The 23,727-nt window shown below is 40.9% G+C and overlaps 1 protein-coding gene across 1 annotated transcript; it reads right to left on the reverse strand.

Annotated features, from left to right (window-relative positions):
• Positions 1 to 764: 764 nt before the first annotated feature.
• On the reverse strand, positions 765 to 23,294 carry Spdl1 (spindle apparatus coiled-coil protein 1). The gene is made up of 12 exons (XM_031353561.1): positions 23,106 to 23,294; positions 20,347 to 20,521; positions 15,305 to 15,481; positions 13,124 to 13,321; positions 12,473 to 12,622; positions 12,283 to 12,381; positions 12,090 to 12,200; positions 10,783 to 10,923; positions 9,661 to 9,770; positions 9,018 to 9,205; positions 3,773 to 4,109; positions 765 to 1,267 (listed from the first exon to the last, which is right to left on the reverse strand). Exons 2-12 carry the CDS (start codon positions 20,500 to 20,502, stop codon positions 1,120 to 1,122), a joined length of 1,815 nt encoding a protein of 604 aa, XP_031209421.1. The 5' UTR covers positions 20,503 to 20,521; positions 23,106 to 23,294; the 3' UTR covers positions 765 to 1,119.
• Between the last annotated feature and the right edge of the window lie 433 nt (positions 23,295 to 23,727).

A 23,727-nucleotide genomic window follows, 5' to 3' on the forward strand; every position in this document is an offset into this window, starting at 1 on the left:
ATGGTACCCAAGCATATATGGTCAAACACTGTTCACTGTTTTTTGGGGTGGCAGGCAAAGAAGGCTGCCTTTTCTAACATGGGTGGACCTCCCAATCTGTTGAGCAATCTTTGTGGGCACATGGGTCCCTGGAATTGAAATGAGGACATGAAGAAACCATGGATGTGATTTCTAACAAGGCTTAAAATTTTTCAATGTATGATAAGTATCTTTAAGGCTGACCAAAAGGCCCAGAAAGACCTAAATAAAAATATCAAATGAAATGGGGTGCCAGCACAGCATAGAGACAAAAACTGAGGTACTGCTATTATCTTTCTCAAGCTTGCCAATCACCACTGTATATTGAGGCTGACAGCCTATGAGCTAATTTCTGAAATGAAATCTCTATACATACCCTGCTAGTTTTCTGAAGAGGCCCAAATCACCTACCTATAGGAAAGTATTCATAAAATTAAGTTACAGACAAATCTATAATCACTTAAATTACTTAGCAAATTTAGACTCAAATATATTTTACTATATGTATGACCATGTAATTATAAAGTTACATAGGAGATTAATTAAAAAACATATATATAACTATGTTATCAGGAAGAATCCTTGAAGCTCATTTTTCTTCTTACTCTTTCATTAGTATCCTACTGTTTATGTAGAAAAAATACAAATAGAAGAAATTAATGCAATTTTATTTTAAATTTCAAAATTTTGATATCTGAGTCATGAGAACCTATATTATACATATGAATTAATATAGGTACTTCAAACACATTTTATAATATATATTTTTAAGCCATTTTCATTATTTTTACAAGACAAGGAAAATCTAAATCCAAAAAGATGTACAAAGAAAATTTTAAGTGCTCCATTTTCTAATTTTTGGTTCTTATGGTAGATTATTTAATCATATAATGTTCAAATTCCATATCCAACACAACGAATAGGTTTAAATTATAACATTCTCTTCTGATAATGGTCTGCTCCCTGTGATTCACAGTTCTGAGAAGGTGCATCAGTTAAAGAACTTCTGGGTCTGAGTCACATCTCAGTTCCTGGTCACAGAGGCATGAGCACGCCAGGTCTTAACATGGCTATGTGATGCTCCTCCTCAAGGGTGCCCCACTACTGCTGTGGGCACTCCATCTCTGGGGTTGACTTCGAGGACACATATATGATGCTGTGTGATTTCTTACAAGCTTCTTTTTCCAATTTGCTTGTAGTTTCTTTCCTTTCCTTCACTTTTGTTGCAAGCTTTGATTCTGCAGTTAACCTACCAACATTAAAGAATATATTCTGAATAACAAGTATGGTCAAAAAAAGAAGAAAAGAAAAATGAAATGCCTAGTAGAATGAACATCCAAATAGGGGAGTGCTATTTTATATACACAGGACAGAAGCTATTAGAAGACTCCACTATGATACAAAGTGGCTGACTCTAAAATGATTTTTTATCAGAAGGCTTAACTTGTAGAAAATGTTTAATAAACATCTTTAAGTCTGATAAAAGGTCAATGATGCCTAAGTTAAAAATTAAGTAAAAGGAGATACCCATAAGAACATGGAATACAAAATTCAAAATACCAAAGCAATATTTTAAGGTTGATACCACATTCAAAAAGCACAAGGATTAAAAAAACAAAACAAAACAAAAAAAACCAACAACAACCCAGGCTTCAAGTACATGTCTGTCTCAGACAAGAAAGCAGAAAAACTCCACAAACAAAAACCGTCCAAACTGAGCGTCCATCAGGTGAGCAGTAACTAACAATGCAGGAAATGTCTGAAAGAGTCTAAAACGTCTTCCTGGAAGAGCATTCGTTATGTGACTACAGGAGGCCGAGTATGCCACCTCTCAGCAAGCCCATCTTCACTGTGACAAAGTTAACTCTGAACTGTGTGTCTAAGCCAAACAAGCAGAAAAGACATAAGGTTGGAATTTTTTTTTTTAAGATTTATTTATTATGTACCCTGTTCTATGTGCATGAATGCCTGCACACCAGAAGAGGGCACCAGATATCATGGATGGTTGTGAGCCACCATGTGGTTGCTGGGAATTGAATTCAGGACCTCTAGAAGAGCAGCCAATACTCTGAGCCATTTCTCCAGTTCGGTTGGGAATGTTTTAAGTTAGTAGGTGGAGTCCCACACTTAAAACAAATGTTCTTGTTTTGTTGTTTGTTTTTTTTTCTTTAATCAAAAAAATTTTCCAATGTGCAATTCAAGACCATTAGTCTCAATGCATCTATGCACTGTTTCTCAAGCAACAAAGGGCAGGAAGATAAACAAGGGCCACCAGATGGCCATCTAGAAATCATCCAGAGATACTCCATCAGACACACATCACAGGCAGTGCCTACTAAACTCCTCTCAGAACTGTTTGAGGCTGGGAATATGTGCTAGAATATTGAGTTTTAAGTCCATATGTCTTATAGATTTAAACATTTAAAAAAATCAAATGAACTAATGTAATAGTAGCAGCTGATGTTTTTTTCCTGGTAAATACTTTGTTTAGTAGCACTGGAAACTTAAAAATCACATGGGCTGTGTCTCGCTCTCTCAGTTAAATGTCTGATTCTGCACTCACTCTTTTAAGACTCACATAGCCCTACCAGTTCCCAGAGAGCTCATCTCATGGTGCAAATGCTCATCAATATTCTCAACTTTTAAATGTACACAGGCTTATTTTAAATACAGTTATCACTGACTGCATGCAGTCATCATTCATCTCCTTAAAACCATCTGGCTCCTTATTCACTGCCTTATTCACTTTAAACTTTCTGTGCAAGTGTGTGGGTACATGTGTTCTGCCCTATCCTTCCCATGCCTGTCCCTTCTGACTTTGCTTCTGTTTTCATGTCACATGCACATATAAAGTCTGGGTGCCACAAATGAAACATGTACTGTTGGTCTGAGACCAGTTAACTTAGTGAGCATCCCCACTTGTATTCATCTGTCTCTAAATTACCCAGCTCTGTTGCCTCCGTGGTCCCACTGTATACACACCACACATCCTTCCCCCACACCCGGGTTGCTGGACATCTAGGTCAAGTCCACGCTTACTATGTCTTGACCCTGTGCCTGGGCTCCAGTCACTCTACCTTCTTATCTCTATGAATTTTATTTTTCCAAGAGATAGAGCCCTTGAATGATTCCTTCATATACCCTCCGATACTTTCTGTTAGTCACAAACTCAATTACACAGAAAGCTGGAAGCTTTGAAGTTTTGAAATAAAAATGAAACTAAATTAGCTTTGATATTTAAAAATGTCAAGCAGGCATCAAAGCCTATTTCTGAAGGCTTAGTATAAATATGAAAAACCATAAAACCTTTTACCTGTTTTTACCAAAAAACTTAGTCTAAATGTCTTAGACTACTGGAAAGCCTTTTGAGAAAGTTGGTTTTTCTTTCATGGCTACTCTTGAACTAAGAGAAAAACAACAGTACATTTATCCCACCCAGCGAGACACTCTGGAATGCTAGGCTGGGCTGGCTTTGCTCTGTGGACTGGGGAAGTGTAACTGCCTAGCATCACTTGCTGTTCACAGCTCTCTCCTCCTGCAGTCACCTTAGTCTACCTGACCCTCTGAAAAGGCCACCCAGACTGAATCCAGTGCAACAGTATTCAGACTGCAGAACTCCAGTGCACACAGTATTCAGACTGCAGAACTCCAGTGCACACAGTGCTGGGAACACAGACAGAGCCACAGTGCAGGAGTGCAGAGGTAAAAAAGGAAAGAGAGAAGGCTGCTGGCAGCCAGGCAGAAAGATACTGACCTGGGAGAACTGGGAGTGTTCCCACTTTGTTCATGTAAGGCCTCCGTTTTGGCTGGACTATCCACAAGCTTCACACACTTCTCCTTCTTCGGCTGTGTATTCAGATGCAGGCTCTTATGAGGAGAGAGGCTGGCTGGCTGCACACATGAAGAGGTTGGCTGTTTCCACTGCACAGTGTTATCTTTTAAGTTATTAAGACAGGACTCCTCCTCCCTCTGAGGTGGGAGTCTAGAAACTTCGTCCCCAGAGGCACTGGCAGCAGCTGTTTCTTCTGGGGTGGTTATATTCAATGGGAGCACCTCACGCCTCTTTTTAAGTACAGGTACTTCAATTCTCTCTGAAAAAAAGTCATTAAAACATACACTTATTGAATAAAAACAAAGACACAACCCAAGGAAACTCAGTGAAACTCACTTCCCTTTTTGGTACTCTGAAGGTACACTTTTCTCATTGATAAAATATATACTTTTAAATTAAATTTTCATAAAGTATATATTGCATGCTGAGCACCCCATACACACGGTGTGTCCCCATTTTCTTGGCTCTCCTCCTGCTTCCTTTACTCTCCCGGTCCCCTTCACTTCTGTTCCCTCTTCTGTCTTCACACGGTCTCTGTCAGGCATTCCTCACTGTTGTACTTCTGTGGTCCAGAAAAGGACTCAAGGCTTTATGTTCACTGAACTCCAGCTCTGGCCCCACACACCACCAACTCTGTCTTGTAAGACTAACATTTTCCTTGTCAACTCCATAATATATAAAGCCCAGGAAGAATACAGGACATCTTCCGGAAAGCTCTGGGAGATAAAGCCACAGTGGCCAAGTCCAGGGGTTCTGGATGGAGCCCCACGCTGAAGCAGTGATCTCAGGCAGTAACTTCTCTACACTTCAGTTTCTTTAAATTTAACAACACCAAACCTGCTTCATTCAATACTGTCTCATAAAGATGAAATGAAGGATGGAACTCTGAATATTGGTAATGTACGCGTGTACGCCTACTGGACTTACTTATAAAATAGATTCAGACTGGCCTCTTCTGTGATGCATGTCTCCCCAGTCCCAACCCATCCTGCCTCACAGCAGCTGCTGCAGAGCCTCTATCCTCATGGCCTATATTGATCCCCTATGAGGGTCCCACAGCCACTCAATGACTTGCTCTAATGCCTTTTTCCCACCGACACATCAACGTGCCCTTTCATTTTGAAAAATCAGAACATCAGCGGTCTGAGGTCCTGCAGCAGGAAGGCTCCTTGCTCACACTGCTGCTTTCCGATTAGCCAGCGACCCCCCACCTCCACCCCCTTTCTTTTGCACTATGCTTCTGAATCACCCTGATCCCCACCACCTCAACCTTGGCTAGGTTGGCAGACTTTCCTTAGAAATTCATGATGGGTAATTCTTAACCAGGGGAGCCTATTGGAGTCAAAGAGAAAAAAGGATAGAGAAAGAAGCCTTTTAAAAACTATAAAACAAAACAAAACAAAACAAAACAAAACTTCCTATTGTGAACAAACTCCCCCTAGTGGTGAGACATACAAGGTTCCAGAGATGATTGCAAACAGAGTTAGGCAAAGGTAACATGGTTAAGAATCCTTAAACCAAAACCTGTTAATCCGGTCTTTAGGGAGGAGATGGGTCAGAACCACGGCACTCATACATTTCTTAACACCGACTTCCTAATTTTCAGTTTACATACAATAAGATAGCTTATTGTATGTACAACATCCACTGTCTCTAATATATCATCTGCAATGACGATATGGGTAGGCTAGTTCCTGAGTAATTAGACTTAGTGTCTTTCCCCCATCAAAATGTTTTTTCTTAAAAATAGAAAACTTCAACTTAGCTGCTGCTGCACCATGCCTGCCTGGATGCTGCCATGCTCCCATCTTGATGAGAATGGACTGAACCTCTGAACCCATAAGCCAGCCCCAATTAAATGTCCTTATAAGAGTTGCCGTCTGTTCACAGCAGTAAAACCCAAACTAAGACAACCACGTACTCAAAAATACTCATAGAGCTCAGCAAACCAAAATTCAAAAAAGTAAGATGGTGAAGACTCTGGACCCCCCTCTACCATCACACACATACACACAGCGACTGAACTAAATAAAAAGTTCTCTAGGCCTGTGACCCCCTTTCCCCAGTCACTATGGGATCATGCACAGAATTCAATGACTATGCACAAAGAAAGACATGAAGATGGAGACATTTAACTTCCCTATTATCTTGATTCACTATGTGAGGGTTTCAATACTGCACTGTCCCACAAGGGAGACTACCAGGGGGCTTTACTATCCCAAGCTTAAGGAATACAGGCCAACAGGAATTAATAATCAGATTGTGACAGTAACCCTTTGTCCCTGCCAAACATTCCAGACAGACTGACTGTCCCACACTGCTGGAGGTACAGGCCACACAGCCTTTGGACTTGAGTGTGTGAATGGCTCTCCCACGTCCTGGGTGCCCTCTTATGGACAATTGTCCACAGGCCCACCCAGGGTGGATCCTGTACTAGCCACAGAGCTATCACAAAACTGATGGCTAACCTGTGTTGAGAGTGACTTCTAAATGTTGAAGTGGAATATAAGAAGTGGGCCTGCTCAGTTTCCAAAGAAACGAATAAACAAACAACAACAACCCCACTACCACCAAAAGAATGAAACAGAAGTCACACACAAAGACAGATGGCAAGGAATGTAAGAAAATACCTAATTCATCAATCCAGAGATACATTTAGGGACTGAGAAACTCAAGGATGGAGTGTCTCAAAAAGGACAAAACAAGGTGCTGATGACAGGCATGTGAATGATCTGCTGGACAAAGAACTTAACTATTTTAAGAAAAACCAGAGAATTTCAAACCAGATGCAGATAACAAAAAATATAAGGAAAAAAAAAAAAAGAAAAACAGTAAGTGAAAAACGAAGTAGATGATATAAACCACAGAACTGATCAACCAGAGTAAAGAATAGTGAGTCTTAAAGACAGTGAGATATTTATGTCAAGTCAGATAAACTTCACATCAAAACCATAAGATTGGAGACATTAAAGAACGAAAGGGGGGGTGGGGCTGGATAGATGGCTCAGTGGCTAAGAGCACCGACTGCTCTTCCGAAGGTCCCGAGTTCAAATCCCAGCAACCACATGGTGGCTCACAACCATCTGTAATGAGATCTAATGCCCTCTTCTGGGGTATCTAAAGACAGCTACAGTGTACTTGCTACAGTGTACTTACATATAATAAAGAGATCTTTGGGTCAGAGCAAGTGGAGCCAGAGAGAGAAAAAAAAAAAGTGTTTGACGATAGCTACAGTACACTCACATATAATAAATAATCTTAAAAAAAAAAAAAGATAAAGGGGCCCAGACTACGTCTGTAGCATAAATATACACAAAAGCACACCATGCAAGCATGATCAAATCTGTATTAGAGGGAAAGCGGGACAAGCAACAACTGCAGAGGGCAACACCCCACTTACAGCCATAAAAGTCATCTGGATAATGTCCGCAACACTGTGCATTTCAAGTGCACTCTAGACTTCAATGGAGCTGATACAAACTTACAGAACAGGTCTATCCAATGGCTGTAGAATTCCCATCTTCTCTACTGCATATGAAGATCATATATTAGGAAAAAAACAATTCTGAACAGAAACAGAAACAAAAACAAAACCCATACCCAAACCCAGGTGCCATCAAATGTTTTCTGACCCCAAGGAAAGCAACAACAGAAGAGACACTGAGTAACAGAGCTGAACAGAAAGCTGGGAAGTAACTAACCCACCAACACGCAGCTTCTACATTCACAAAGGCAATACATGTAACGGGAGGGAGGATTTCTTCAACTAACTGAGCTAAGAAAACAGGGTGACTGCTGCATGACTGTGCTAGTGAAAACCTTCTAGAGGGGACCTCAAAGCACAAGCAACCAAAGCAAAAGTAAACATGAGGCCGAATCACCCTAAAATTCCTGCAACAGCAAAGGAAACAATGAAGAGAAACTACAGGGTAGAAGGAAATGTCAGTAAATTACATACCTGATAAAACATTTACAAATTATAAAACCCAAGCCAAAATACCTCACAACCAACCTGATTCTATAAAAGGGCAAAATAGGGACTAGTGAAATGGCTCACTGGGTAGTTGCTGGCCTCACAAGCCTGAGAATGGGACTTCAAGCTCCAGGAACTACAGAGGTAGAAAGAGGGAACCAGCCTTACAATGTTGGTATCTGATCACCACACATGCTGTGCTGTGTAAGCACACATACATACAGGTACACACTCACATGCAATGATAAATACATGCTTAAAAAGTAAATATTATGTGATCTCCTTCACCTGGGAGCTCTAACAGCATGACAGCCACAGCCAACAACAATGTACTGTGTAAGTCAGAGTTAGAACGAAAACTAAAGAGTTTTCTCAACTTCAAAAGCATAAAGTATAAGATATTTCAACTTAAATTATGAGCAATTCTGAGATGTTTCTACAAGGATGGATATTAATTTACCTTGATTTGATCATTATACAATACATACATAAGTGGAAACATCACATTGCAGCCCTGTGTCCAATTACTATGTGTCAGAAGAAAAACAATTAGAACTCTCAATATGAATAGCTCAAAACTACATCTTATCATTTCTGGTGCTGAGTCCTGGGACACATGCCTAGTTTCTGGTCAACAGAACGGCAGCAGACAACATCTAAAAAGCCTGGATCCTAACATGCACAGGACTATTCAGTCCTGAAATACTCCTCCACAAGTTCATCAGTCGGGGAGAAGGATGGGTTGAGGGAGTTAGGGAGAGAGGAAGGAAGGAAGAAGCCCTTGCTTAGTTCTTTATAAACAATCTTAGCTGTTTAAACTCTCAGTATCAGCTGCCTCAATAAAATGAAGCTCTTCGAGTTGGGCAAGGTGGCATACACTTATGATCCCACTCAGGAGGCAGAATAAAGAAGATTATGATATGAGGCCAGCCTTAATTGCACAGTGAGACCCTTCCTCCAATCTTAAAGGAGAAAAACTTAAGTCATTGCTATCCAGTATGTTGAGCTTGGATATCCTAAGAGAAAAGATGTTTATGTATAACCAATTCTTTTAGTTTTCCTACACATTTGACAGCTGCAATGTACTACAGGTACACAGTAACGTGTTAGTTTATAGTAACCCTAGTGAAAGGCTATAAAACACTTTGTTTCTCAGAGATGAGGATTTGAAAGATAAGAGCCTACAAAACACACCTTCAGGTTCGTACTTCAGCTTGAGTTCATCTAGCTTAGCTCTCAGTTTCATGTTTTCACTTTCTGAGAGCTGCAGGTGTCTTTCATTTGCAAACAGTTTCCGCTCAATATCCAGGGCCCGCTGGCTCTCAAACAACGCCTTCATCCTCTGGATGGACAGCTCACCCTTTGTGCTTTCATTTTCTTTGCTACAGTAACAGGAAAGAATAATTAAAGAATATGAAAATAATACATGCCACAGACATGGTGGAATAAACTTTGTGTGTTAAAGTTTTTCTGAGATTTTGGCAATAAAGAAAAGAAACAAAGAAAGATCAAATAAGTCCTTACAATGCAACCTCCACAAGACTTTTACAAATCCTTTAACGAAAAGAGAGGGAGGAAATATTTTTCCCAAATGCACACATGCATTAAGTTTTGAATTATTTGGAATTCAAATTTATTCTTAAATTCTAATTGAGAAACTTAGAATCACTTTCACTTACCAAACAGATGCTGAACATAAAATATATACTTTATATAAACCCGTATGCTGCAAAAGATATTTTTATTGACTTTCTTCTGAAATTTTTTTGAACATTAAAAACAAATCAGTAATACTATTATGAGCAAGCAGCTGTGTGTTCACAATCGCCATACTTACTTTAGTTTCTCAAGCTTCAGTTGCAGTAACTCCACGTAATAGGTGCTGTCTTCTAGAGTACATAAGGTGTGTGATGTGGAAGACTTAGATTCCATACTTCCATATAAGTTCTAGTGAAAGCAATCATCCATTACACAAAGTAGACAGCAGACCAGGTTTGTTATAGTGGTAGCAGCCACCACTGGGTAGTTTGAGGCCACCCTGCTAATAGCCATCCTCCTAATCCACCTGCCTTCTAGTGGGGAGAACCAGCAGCCCCTTTTCCCATGTGAGGAAAATGGCTCAATTTGACACGGGTATGAACATAATACATGTTTAATTCTGAGACTAAGGCTCCCAACACCCCCCCCCCCCCCCCCCCCATACTCCACTGCCCACCCCTACTGTTCCCTCCTCTCCTCTAGCTCTTACAAACAGGAAAAGCACTGACTGCTGGGTTCAATTCTGGGCTTTAGAGAAAGCCATAAAGTGGAAACCATTGAGAGGAAACCCTTTAAGTTACTTTTGATATCCCACCCCCATTTCCAGCACTCAAAAAATTTTTTATTTCTCGGGGGAGCGGGGATAAATTTCTTCAAAAAATTGCAATTTTCTAGGCTGCAGAAACCCCAACCCTCCAAATTTCAAAATAAGTATAGTGTGTGCGTGTGCGTTCATGTGTGTTTGTGTGTATGGGGGTCGTGCATTAGATAAAAGCAAACATCTAAAAATAACTAGAGCATCGTGAAGGAAAAACTAGAGGAAATAAAAGTCTAAAACTAGAAATAAAAGCATATACTACAAACCCCCTGTAACTTAAATAATATAACACTGCTCTACAGAGGTAAACCAATACCCAGAAAGTATCAAGGGATGCATGCACATGTAGCAACTTGGTTTCTGAGGTAGCTGATAAACCTGCATCTCACTCACTGGGGCCACATTTAACAAATGATGTTGGAATTGACTTCACATCATACATACAAGACTGAGGTGAGACTGCTGTGGTTCAAGAGCATTTGAACATTGGATCAACTTGTACTGTGGCTGACAGTGGACTGCATAATAAGCTATGGAAACTAAAAAACATTGAGAAATTCAATTCAGAACTTGGCTATGCTTTTGAAAAGTTGTTACATATACCTTAAATTTCTCCAGTTTATTAATTTCGCCTAAAAGGTGTTTTATTTCACCGTTTTTCTGTTCTATCATGGCAAACAACCGTTCCTGCTGATCAAATTCGGTTTGTGATCCCCTCATCCTCAGCAACGTGGAGATTTGTAACTAGAAAAAACACACACACACACCCAGTCAAAACTGAGATACTGGTAAACATATTTCTGCTACAATTACTGTTTTGAGCTCTAAGACTTGAATTCACGTTGGAAAGTAAATCGTTCTTTTTCATCTCATAAGCTGAAAACATTTGCATCCAAAGTTTTTGTTGCAGATATAAATTTGGAGTATTTATTTGACTATTTTTTATGCTTCTCTGAGGTCTTTAACCCAATTATGTATGTGTCTGTGAAATGTACATTGGACTACCCACTGTGGCCTGGCAGTGTGCCATTCAGACGGTACATGAGCCTGGCCACACCATGCCTGCTGCGCATCGCTTGAATTACCACTATAGGTCTACTAGGAACTTTCCAAAATTTTTAGTTAAGCGGGGAAATTGTTAAGTTACCTACAGAAATAAATGACAAAGATGGAAAGGTGTTTTACTACATGGTAAGTCCATGACGACTCTAAGAGGCATGATGTGGTAGCTACCACTTTCCCACTTACACACTAAACCGAATATGGCATCTTGAGCTCCTCTAACTCCCAAGGTCAATTAATGAGGTCATTTTCCTCATTGCTTTGTAAAATGCTTGTGAAGAGAAAATGAGAGGGAGCCTTTCTACCGATCCATTACTTCTTAGCAGCACCGGGCAGAAGGGAGGAGGGGCCAGAGCCAAAGGCCAGGGGCAGACAGTTTGCTCGGTGCTACAAGCTTCTCCATAACCTCTCACTTGATAGGAATGAAGAAATGAAGAAAGAGCCTTCGAATTCAGACACTGACTGAAAGAGCGGCAGGGACAGGGGTCACGCGCAGTGCGGATTTCCATAAAGCCTGGGCCTTCATGTGAAAACTGGTGAGAGAGTAAGTCTAGACGAAGTAGGAAATAGTGTTATGCTCAAGAAGACACTGTGCTATGAGCGAAAAATAAATTCTCTCATTCCAAGTGGACAATAAAGATTCACTGTCTACCTGGCCAAGTCAGTGACAAACACTAAGCAATCAGCAGCTGCTTTCCCAAGATGTTTTTTTTTTTTTAAATAAAAACTAAGAATCATGCAATTGCACACATAATCACGTGACTATACTTTCTGAAGGAAATGCTTCCTGTATATACTTGCATACGCAGTGCTAGGACTACAGATGTGAAAGCCTTTGGGATCTATACCTTCATCTTGTTCATCTGATCTCTGGTGAATGCATTTTGCTTCTTCAGTGACTGGTATTTGTCCTTCATCAAGGTGAGCTGGTGTTCCATTGCCACCCTTCGATCCTCCACCTGGAACAGATTAACGTGCTTGTTCCTGTAATGAATGAAATGCCAGTCTAGGCAATTCAGTCAGGAGAACGCCTGCAAGTACCTCTGCGAACAGAGAGTTTCCTTTGCTGTTGGGATCCGCCGCCTGCTGGAGTGCCTGACCCAGCTGCACCTGAAGATCCTGATTTTCTACTCGAGCTTTCTAGGTGGAAAAGAAATCCGTTTCTTTCAGTGATTGAGTCCAGCAGATGGCATGTGGCTACTAACGGGAAGCATGGTGGCCCTCATCATACCTCCAAGGCATTATAGTAAGAGACCGCTTCCCTCTCTCGCTCCTCTTTTTCTTCTTTAAGCCGGTCTACCTGGTGCTGTAAGGAAGTACTGAGACACTCCAGCTGTTCTTGCTTGTACTGCAGTTCGGTCACCTCTTCACTGAGGGCATTCTGCTCAACAGGAACACAGACAGAACTTCTCACTCAGCAGTTGATTCAGTATTTATTATTGGTTCCCAACCCACAATAAAACAAAATCATTCAAGTATACTTTAATTTTTTTCTTTTTTTAAAGCAGAGCCAACAAAAATACCTTGGAAATGCCCTCCTTTTCCTGTGAATTTTAAGTTTTAGTTGAAATGAAAACTCCATATTGACATGCATTTTAATTTCTACTATGCTAATATTTTATATTGGGCTTTTAAGACTCAAACTCAGGTCAGAATAAAAGCCTATAAATGACCCCAGAGTTTTCATAATATAAAACCTGCTTCATATAATCATAAAATAAAAATTATCTTATGAATGAAGCAATCCATCTGAAAGTTCTGCAGCACGATTATGGTTGCGTTGAAAACCACTCTAGACTTCAAACTAGTTCTTAAAAACGATTACAAGAACATGCAGAAATACTCTAAAGTAAAACAAGAAAACACCTGAGTTACAAATTACCTTCACACCTTCCATTTCCTTTAGCTCAGTCTGAAGAGCCAGCAGCTCCGAAGACGTGCTAGTGAGTACTCGCTGTTCAGACAGGAGCCGGAGCTCTTCCGACTTGTGAGAGAGAAGTTCCCCCTGGTGATCCAGCTTCTGCTTCAGCTGCTTCTCACTAAGCCTTGCTTCATCTAATTCCACTTTCAGATTTTCTAACTAAATCCAGAAAAGAGAAAGATTCACAACCTCCAAACTCAAAGGCTATTTCCCTTCTGAAAGCCGTATTAAGGGTCCATACCTGACTTTCCAGTTGCTAATCTACAGAAACTCGCTGCATATGAGTGATGTGAACAAAGTAACTCTTCCTCCCGGACCTGTGGTGCTCGAACTAAATGCACGGTCTTGGGTTTTCAAGTTAAATATATCTCACCAAGTTACATCCCTACCCACTAAGTGTCTTTTCAACAAATTCAGGAATAACCCACACTAGCCATCCAAGTAGACCTGTTGTTCTTAGAAGCAACTAAAGGTGGTAGAGCTAACTATGAGGCATCTGTAAAGCATGGGAAGTACTCCTCATCCCCAGGGAAGAGGAGGAAGAGGAGGAAGAGGAGGAAGAGGAGGAAGAGGAGGAGGAGGAGGAGGAGGAGGAGGAGGAGGAGGAGGAGGAAGAAGAGGAAAAGGAGGAAGATAAGGAAGAAGAGGAAAAAGAAAAGAAGAAGAGGAAAGGAAGAGAAGAAAGACAAGGTGGAGGAGGAAGAAGATGAGGAAGCAGCAGCACGGGTAACAATGTTGCAAGCAGGTAACCTGATTAGAAAACCACAGTAGTGTGATGATAGTTCTGATGGTCTGGACTACAGGACAGGAGCTACCATAGCATTTTATAGGTCAACTCCTTGGAACGCAATGACAGATTCAATGTGAGAAATAAGAAAAATATAATGTGTAAACTTGAAGATATTAAAAACAAATGGTTTGAGAATATCAGTAACACCATTAATTTTTTAAAATTTACTTTTTCTTCTATAAACAGTCCATTTTTATAATCTTTGCTTTACCTAGCCCCCAAATATTCCCTTTATCATATCTACTTAGGTAATTAGAAGCTACTACTAGTTCCATGTGGAAATGAAGAACATCATTTCCAGTTCTTCATGTCTCAGATCAGATTAGCTGCAAACAGGATTACTACCTATCAGAGCTACAGGCAAGATACACAAAAGCATTATTTACTTAAATATAATTTCACTGATACTATTATTTAAAAATGGAAAAATATATAGTTAGTTGAATGAAAAATTATAGGTAAAAACAGACATGGGAAAATATTAAGACTAATTAATATTAGTCTTAATTAATTCTTAATTAATTAATTAAATTAATTAATAATTAATTTAATGATTAATTATTAATAATTAATAAAATATTGAGACTGATTAATAAAAATATTAAGACTAATAAAAATATTAATACTAAGAATTGAAAAACAGACTTCTGAGAAAATAAGGCATTAAAAAATCATATCAAGTTTTTGTAGAGTAGGATCTGAAAAAATAAGGTTAAAAAGTTCATATGCGTAAGCAAAGCCCTACCTTTCTCAGATGCAAAAGAAGGCACTGGGTAGTTGGGGTTTTGAGAGTGAATGGACTCACTCTGTACCTAAAATGGAGCCAGGGTATAAGGTACCACTAGACCAAGTGCATGAAGCCAGATCCAGAGTATCCTGACAATTTGTGGTTCGTATTTTGTTCAATTTTCTGTTTGCCTAGACATTAGCATCCTTGTGTGTCATAATGGAGATAATGTTACCTCCTTCACTGAGTACTTGTGAGGACTGGATCATCCATAAGCACATTACAAAGTGTCACCTCTAAAGGACATTCCTTTACAGGCAGGACACACTGCAGAACAGCTGCACATAACTGCAGGAACTGCTGCAGGATGAGTTATCTTGCAGGGTGAACCACATCACATGCTATACAGAGGCTACACTGCTTACTAAGATTACAAATATTTCAAATACAAATATTCAGCTCCCCAATTTAAATAATTAAATTACTACATGTAATTAGAAAACCAGTATGTATACAAATTCTTTAATAGCTTGTTTCTTAGTGCTAGTACTTAAGCACCCCACACACCCAGTACTTACACAGTCATGCAAGCACAGGATATTTTACTCTGAACACAGATGCAAACCTTGTTTTTCAGGTCCTTCACTTCCTGCCTGTGGCTTCTGTGTAGCTGCATTTCTAACTGCTCCAGCTGCATCTTCTGTTGCTGTTTCAGAGCTTCACATTCACAGCTCAGACTATCTAACATCCGACTCTTGAGTTCTACTTCTCTTTGGAGGGCATACTTCTCTTGGTTATAATTCTGAAAACACATTTAAATGCATAAAAAAAAACCCTTCAATCATTGGATATTATCAGTTAGCACCTTAAGCTGGTTCATATCTATTTCATTTGCTGCTAAAGGAACAAGCACCTGTCAAATTGGGACTAACATAACTAATCTATCTTACTTTTTGAGGTGGGGGCAGGGTTACATGCATGTTCACATGGGGAAGCACACATGTATATGTATGTTACTGCAGGAGAGATGACAACCTCAGGTGTTGTTCCTCAGGTAATGACTATGTTATTTTGGGGACAGAGTCTCTTACTGACCTGAAACCTGCCTGGTAAGTAGAGTAGGAGGGATTGCCAGTGGGCTGAGCCCCAGGGATCCACCTACTTCTAACTCCGGAGCTGGGATGGATAACAATAAGACACTGTTCCACCATGTCTGGGAACTAGACTCAGGAAAGCATTTTACCAAATGACCTATGAGCCCAAACCTGCTAATCAGTCTTAATGAACCTCAAAAGATGTATTTGAAGACTGCGGGAATGTCAAAATACTCAAGCTGAAAGAAGGAAAGGCACCGGTCCCAGGAAATGACTGACTTTTGCTTTCCAATCTGTGGTCTCTGCTGCCATAGAAGCCAACAGTGCAAACAGAAATGGAGGAGGCAGTCTCTGGATTTCAAAATCCAAAAGAAACCTCATACTGCTAAGTATTAGGGTTCACTGAAAAATTCTTGCCTCATCACACATTGATCAAAAACTCATCAAAGAATTTGGCTGGTTATTACAATGGTAAGTTATTTTTTAATTAATACAGTATAATAACAGAATCTTTCCATAATTAGAATCCACTTGAGAGATAACAAGAGAAAGCAAAGGGGCCCTGTGGTCTCAGCAGTGCAGAAACACTGACCACCTCAGAGACCCTCTGTCCTCCTTCCCAACAACTATCCATCTGCGCATACTCAGAAAGCTAGGGGATGTGCCAGGTAACAATCCCAGAAATAGAAAAAACATGGTGCCTAAACGCAAGATCCACCTAAAACAAAACACTCAGCGACTTTAAGCCACAGTGAATGGTACTGAATGAAGACAAGGGCAGCTTAAGAAGAGGCTTTCTAAGGGAACTGCTCTAGGAACACATTCTCAAAGCAGCAGGAGAAAATGCTCATGGACGCCAGGTGCTGTGATGCACAGAATACAAGGGAAGCATGGTTGACAGTTCACCTGTGCCAGACATCCAAGCTGAGCATTGGACCTCATGTGCATCTTACCTGCCAGGAATGTGTTTCCAGAACCCCTGCCTGATGGTTGGATCCACAAACAGTACCAAACTCTACATAAACCACACTCACTCAGCCCAATATGTAGTATTTGACCTATCAAAATTTAATTTTAAATTTGACACAGTCAGAAATTAATGATATAACCAATAATAAAAAGAGCAGTTTAAAAATTTACAAATCTTCTCTCAAAATCTTGGTGTACTATATTCACTATTCTTAGATTCTAGATAGTATAATGCCCATGCAATGAGATGGAATGTGACAGGTGTAATGTAAGGTATATGACATCCTGTTAGATGACTCGTGACCTTACAAGACATCAAGAGGAACAACATCTGCTTCAGGTACCCTAGACAGAGATTCAAGTCCTAAGCAGAACGTAATCATTATAGATTTATAAATTATTATTTAAAATAAATTCTTTATATCTAGAATTGTCCATGTATCATTTATAGACAACTATAGACAGGAGAGGTATGTCAAAGTCCATGCTGGAGGAATAGCAATTGCTGCAGTTCTCTATCAAGAAAGGATAAACCCTATAGCATTATGGTCCCTCGATCCCTAAGGAAAGGGAAAAAAAGGATACTTTACCAGCACTCAAATGTTCCTGGTAAGCATTACTAGTTGATAATAAGATGTTCTTCCTTGACTGCTTTGAAAAACAGTGAGACAGGAAAAAGGAAAAATACTAAATACTTTCAGAGCATTGTTACATTTACAAAATAACTATACACACACTGTGGTTAAAAAATGTATTGCAGTTAATTCTAAAAAAATTTTATACAATGAGATAAAGCAGGGTAGAGGAGGGATTTGGCGGAGGAACAACTAACACTGGAAATCTTGCAAAAACTACTATAAAAGCTTCCTAAGCGAATACAGCTATAAAAAGGGTGTTTAATAGTGTCACCATATAATTCTGGGTAGGTGTAATACCCAAACCAGACATCATATACTATCAAATAAAACCCAACACCAGCAATGGGTTACATATCTTTGAGCTGTTGGACAAAAGTCCCATAGACACCTTCCCTCACCAGCAATACCACAGACTGCTGCCAAGGCTATCGGTTGTCCTCACAACTTGCTGTAAGACCCTATTACTAGAGAAGCTTCACCTGAATGGCTAGTGTTCAATGTGCCATGCACAATACCAGAGAAAAATAATAATTGATCTCACTCAGCTAAAAACCCTGTGAACTACAACTTCATGACTTCTTGCAAGTCAGGCCTGCTGGCGCAATAGTAGCTGGAGTGTTAGGAGAGTAGTCAACACCTAACTTGTATTTGAGCCCCCCCATCCTCTTCTACCAGATGAAACCCCTACCTGACACTGTCAGTGAAAGCAAGAATCTGAGGTCATGGGCATTAGGGGAAAACCTGTAACTAATTCTGCTAAAAGAACACAGATCTCCTCAAGGTTCAGGGATCCATTTGGAAGAGGAGGCAGAAAGACTTTAAGAGCCAGAGGTAGAAAATATTGTCAAGGGAACAACGCTTTCCAGACTCGACAGGGCAGACAGGGCAGATGCGCACATAAACAGAAGCTCTGACAGCACATTCAAGGCTTTCATAAACACCCAGAGAAAATCTCAGCTCAGGGAGAGAAGTGGGTACAACCCACTCCTAATCACTGATAGCTGTTGGGAGAGGGTAAGATCAGTTTTCTTCAATGAGGTGACACTGAGTAAGTCAACCACACTCTAGGACATGCCCCATTCCCAGGAGTAGCCAGCCAACACAAACTGAACTCGATGGTTTTGTTTGTTTTTTAAAGAGAAAGCAAAAAATATGAAGTTAGGTAGAGAGAATCTGAGAAGAGTTTGGGGGTGGCGAAAGAACATGATCAAAATATATTCTATAAAATTTTCAAAGAATAATTAAAAACATTAAAACAAAACAAAAAATAAAATTCAATTAAATTAGGGAAAAGAGGCTGGAATTATTTTTCATAGTTTTCATCACCCCCCCCCCCGCCAAAGCTCTTCTATTTTAGAAGAAACCTAAATTTCATGAGGTATTTTCAAAACAATTGTGCAATATGACTTTGTTTCCATTCTGAGATAATCTTTGTCTCATGATTTGGCATTGAGTACTTATTAAAAACAGTAGTACTTGGAAAAATGACAGTTGCCACTAGTGATGTCTACCTGTTATATTTATAATTCTGAAATTCAGTTTTAAAAGACTAAATATTTAATATTAAACTGATTTAGTAATTTTAAAAATATTTGTGTGCCAGGCAACAGGTGTATTAATTAGTGAATAAGCATCCTCTCATGCAGCTTGCAACTCTGAAGATAATCAGCAGGAGAGAATCAAGAGCAAATTTTGACAACTTTACATTATACAGTGTTAGCCATCATCCTGACAGGACATTTAACTGTCAGTCTATGGTTGAGGATAATCAAGAGTAGATGAGTAACTACTCATCTGTATTTGATATATAAAGCCAGTATAGGAAAGACTACAGAAAACACATTTGAAACGTGGTGCTCACTTAGGCAGAGGTCAGAACACGAGAATATACAAAGCCAAGTAAAGAGCTCAGACTAAAAATACAAATAGAAAGCACTGTGTGGCTTTCAGAAGGAAAGAAAGGAGACCTTGTTTATTTTCTCATGACCTCCTGGATGTGTGACGTATGAATAGTAATGATGGAAGTTGGCAACCAGTCAGAAGGCTACAGCAGTCCAGTGGAAAGATGGCTGTGGTCTGGGCTAGAGCAGCAGTATCTCAGGCAGATGTTTTGGTTGTGCGAGTTGTTTGGTTTTTGACAAATTAACACAAACCTAGACATATGTGTGAGGAGGAAATCTTAACCGAGAAAACACCTTGGTAAGACTGACCCGTAGGCAGTCTGTGAGGCATTTTACTCACTAACGGTTGATGTAAGAGGACCCAGCTCACTGTGGATGGTGTCACCCAAGGACATGTGGTTCTGGGTAGTATCAGAAAATAGGCTGGCCAAGCCAGTAAGCAGCATCCCACCATGGCCTCTGCATCAGTTCCTGCCTCCACGCTCCTGGTCTGACTTCTCTAGATGAAATCAACCGCTTCCTCCCAAGCTTCTTTTGGTCATGGCGCTTCATCATAGCAATAGAAACCAAACTAAGATGGAAGTTTATTGATGGATAAAATGTGGGACCCTCCCCCACCCCCCGACTTCAGGCTCAATCAACTGGATGAAGGCCAATCTACTTAACAAAGCAAGTGAACATCCAGTTAGCAGACAGAGGGAGTTGTGTCAAGCCTGACGTGTCCATCAATGGCTGGCCCTTGAATACACTGAGTTAGCCTTCAGGGAGAACTAAAGGCTTGGTGGAGTGCCGTGAAACACTCAGCGGGTTAGAATTATAACGGAGTGAGGTTACAAAGCAGAGTATGGACTGAACAACACCTGGCAGTAAAGGTAGCAAGGAAAGCAGGCTCTATTCAGAGCCAAACTGCTAGAAAGAACACTGGGAATTCATTTAGTTCACCCTCTTTTTCGATATAGCTAGGGTGGCTAAGTTTAGGTCTTCAAAAGAGAACGAATAGTTACCACACAAAACAAGTTTTTAGTTCCTAAGCACTTCCTTGTAAACAGGTGTATCGGATCCTACCTCGGCTGTGGTCATCATTTCTTCATGACATTTATCCAACTGACTCTGCAATTCCTCCTGCCTCTCCAATAGCTGTAGGCCATAGTGTGCAGCTTTCAGCCGCTCATCTTCACACTCTTTGAGCTTGTTTTGAAGATTTGTGATATCTGCCTCCATGTCTTCTGTTTTCAACCTACTATAAAAACAAAATACTACTTGAGCTGAACTTGGAATTAAATGTAGTGACATCAGAGTAAGAGAAAAAACATCTATAGTCAACAGTACTGCCATATAAAACCAAAAGGATATAAGAATTGGATTTCTGAATTGTATGACAATTCTCTTATCAGCGATAGAACAGTAGGTAGCAAAAAATGGCTGAACTCTACAAAACTTGAAGGTAGAGTCAATACAATTTTCTGATAGATGGATTCTGGGAGGTAAAAAGAATGGATATAGGCTTTTGGCCTGAGCAATCACTGGAATGAGGCTACCCTCAGGTAGCTGAGGCACTGAGGTAAAGAACATTACAGGAAGCCGGGTGGTGGTGGCGCACGCCTTTAAGCCCAGCACTTGGGAGGTAGAGGCAGGTGGACTTCTGAGTTCCAGGCCAGCCTGGTCTACAGAGTGAGTACCAGGACAGCCAGGGCTACACAGAGAAACCCTGTCTCAAAAAAACAAAAAGAATGTTACAGGGAAGAAAGCAAGAACTCATATTTTGAGAATGACATGGTTAAACACTTGAATATGTTGGGCTAAAAATACAAATTTGGACAGTGCCAACATTAAGTCCTTAAGATTTCTTATCACTATAAGATGAGCATAATTGCTAACAAGTCTCAGAATGGAAGGCTGCAATGAAGGAAGACCGGAAATTTCCTCAGGTACGACCTCATGAAGCAAGCAGAAAGCATTTAATGTTCTGGGAGCCAAAAAGACAAAATTCCTCCAGGAGGTGGAAAGAAACCATCATGGCAAAATGATACTAAGGCAAATTAGGTGAGAAACTGGAAACTGCAGACCACTGGTAGAGAAGTGAGCCAAAAGGCCAGGTGGGATAGGTTGGAGAGGAAATAGTAGGCGATACACAGATGTTGCTAAATGACATAAAAGTCAAAGTGGGGCTCCAAAGCCTGGTGTGCTAATCACTTTTCAGTCCAACTTCTCAAACACACAACCTGTATAGGGCATTAAAGTGACAGGAAGTTCTGTGGATGAGCTAGCTATCTGAGTTCAAAGCTCACTTCCACCACCAACTGGCTAATCAATGTGAAAAACGTTTGTAAACATCTTGTTTCATCTATCTTATTATAGATTCTATGAGATAAAAGGCCTCTAACCAAATTAAGAACACACTAATTCTGACTAGGCATCAACAGAAATACCACACCAGCCAAACAGATTTTAAACTTGGGGGGGGGGGGTCACATTTTCACAAATAAGTACAAGTGAAAACATTTAGCCCAAACATCCAAAATGTTACCACTGTAATATCTAATCATTGAATAAATAAGTACATAAACAAACCCACACGAAAAACCTTCAACCCAAAAGCTCTCCTGCCTATACGATGCACAGAGATAAAGATGGAGCGGAACCACTGACTGGCCCAACTTGAAACCCATCCCATGAGAGAGCCAATCCCTGACACTATTAATGATTTGCAGACAGGAACCTTACATAACTGTTTCCTGAGAGGCTTCATCCAGAAGCAGATGCAAAGACCCATAGCCAAGCATCGTACAGGGGTCTGGTTGTCTTACAGAGAAGAGTGAGGAACAGAATTGAGCAAGCTGAAGGGGTCAAGGCCACCACAGGAAGACCTACAGAGTCAACCAACCTGGACCTATGGGAGCTTACTGAGGCTGAACCACCAACCAAGGAATATGTAGAGGCTGGACCTAGACCCCCTACATATTTGTAGCAGATGTACAGCTTGGTCTTCCTGTAGGCCCCCTAACAATCGAACGGAGGCTGTCTCTGACTCTGTTGCCGCCACTAGAGACCCCTTACCCTACCTGGACTGCCTGGTTGGGACACGCTCATTTACCTCTGCTGGGACTTGATGTCCTAGGGTGGGGTAGTACTGGGGGCTTGGGGTTCCCCCTTCTCTAAGAGAGAGGGGAGTAGTGGCGATAGAGATGGGGGGGGGCAGGACTGGGAGAAGAGGAGGTAAGGGGCTGTGATTGGGATGTAATGTGAATAAGAGATAAACAACAGCCGGGCAGTGGTGGTGCATGCCTTTAATCCCAGCACTTGGGAAGCAGAGGCAGGCGGATTTCTGAGTTCGAGGCCAGCCTGGTCTACAGAGTGAGTTCCAGGACAGCCAAGACTACACAGAGAAACCCTGTCTCGGAAAAAAAAAAAAAAGATAAATACACAAAAATTAAGTAAGTAAAAAATAAGCGAATAAGATGCTACAATGAGTCTCCGTCGTAGAAAAAAAAGATAAATAACAAAAAAATTAAATAAGTAAAAAATAAGCAAATGAGATGCTACAATGAGATTCCGTCCTATGTGTTTGTTAGATACTTGCAAGTTAATTCAGGCTGCACCACTGGCTAGGGGTTAAGATACTAGAGAACTCAAGACTCGGAGGTCACAGAACTAGTTACCAACCACCCAGAACCGTATTTTTCTACCCGCAGTCAAACCCGCAGCGAAACGGTCCGACTGAAGACTACAGCGACCCGAAAGGCGGCTCCTGAGAACTAAGGTTCCGGAGAACAGACGTTCCGCCTGCGGCCGCCCGGTTCACCTTTTCCAACGTTCGCCCTTACCTCTTTTCTCACGCTTCCTGGCTGCTGCAACCGGAGGCCTGTCCAGAGAGCACAGGACGCCCAGACTCGTGAAATTAAATCCACCTCAGCACAGAAATAACACCCTCTTCATTCGGCTAAAGCAGTGCTAAGTAAACGCCGGGGTTTTTTGAATACTGTTCCCGCGAGAACTCGCGTTTCTCACGAGATGTCTCGACCAATCCGCGCCTCCGGGTCAACCGAGAGGAGCGTCTTGCAGCGACTGCGCATGTGCGGACTACGAGACTGGAGTTTTGGGCGTTTTTGCTCCTCAGTTTTCCAGGTGTAAGATTCCCGGAGGGACCCCCACACTCAAATCCTGGGAGCAACGACCCCACACACCACCAAGACACGGACTTGATGCAGTCTGCAAGAGGCTTTTTATTCCAGCTAGCTGGGGCGAGACTCATATCCCTTGCAGGGGTAGAGGAGCCTGTCCTCGAGCAAGGTCTTAGGCAGCTTTTTATTTCTGTGCAGTTGCTGGGGCAAAAGGGAAGACTTGGGTACAGGGAAGGTACGGGGTGGTTTCTGATTGGTGCTGGCTCGTGCTAGGGTCCAGGGGCGGGCTAGCCACCTGGCAATTGTTTTGGGCCAGATTGTTTCT

The sequence above is a fragment of the Mastomys coucha genome, unplaced genomic scaffold (assembly GCF_008632895.1).
Source record: "Mastomys coucha isolate ucsf_1 unplaced genomic scaffold, UCSF_Mcou_1 pScaffold5, whole genome shotgun sequence".
NCBI classification, from domain to species: Eukaryota; Metazoa; Chordata; class Mammalia; order Rodentia; family Muridae; genus Mastomys; species Mastomys coucha.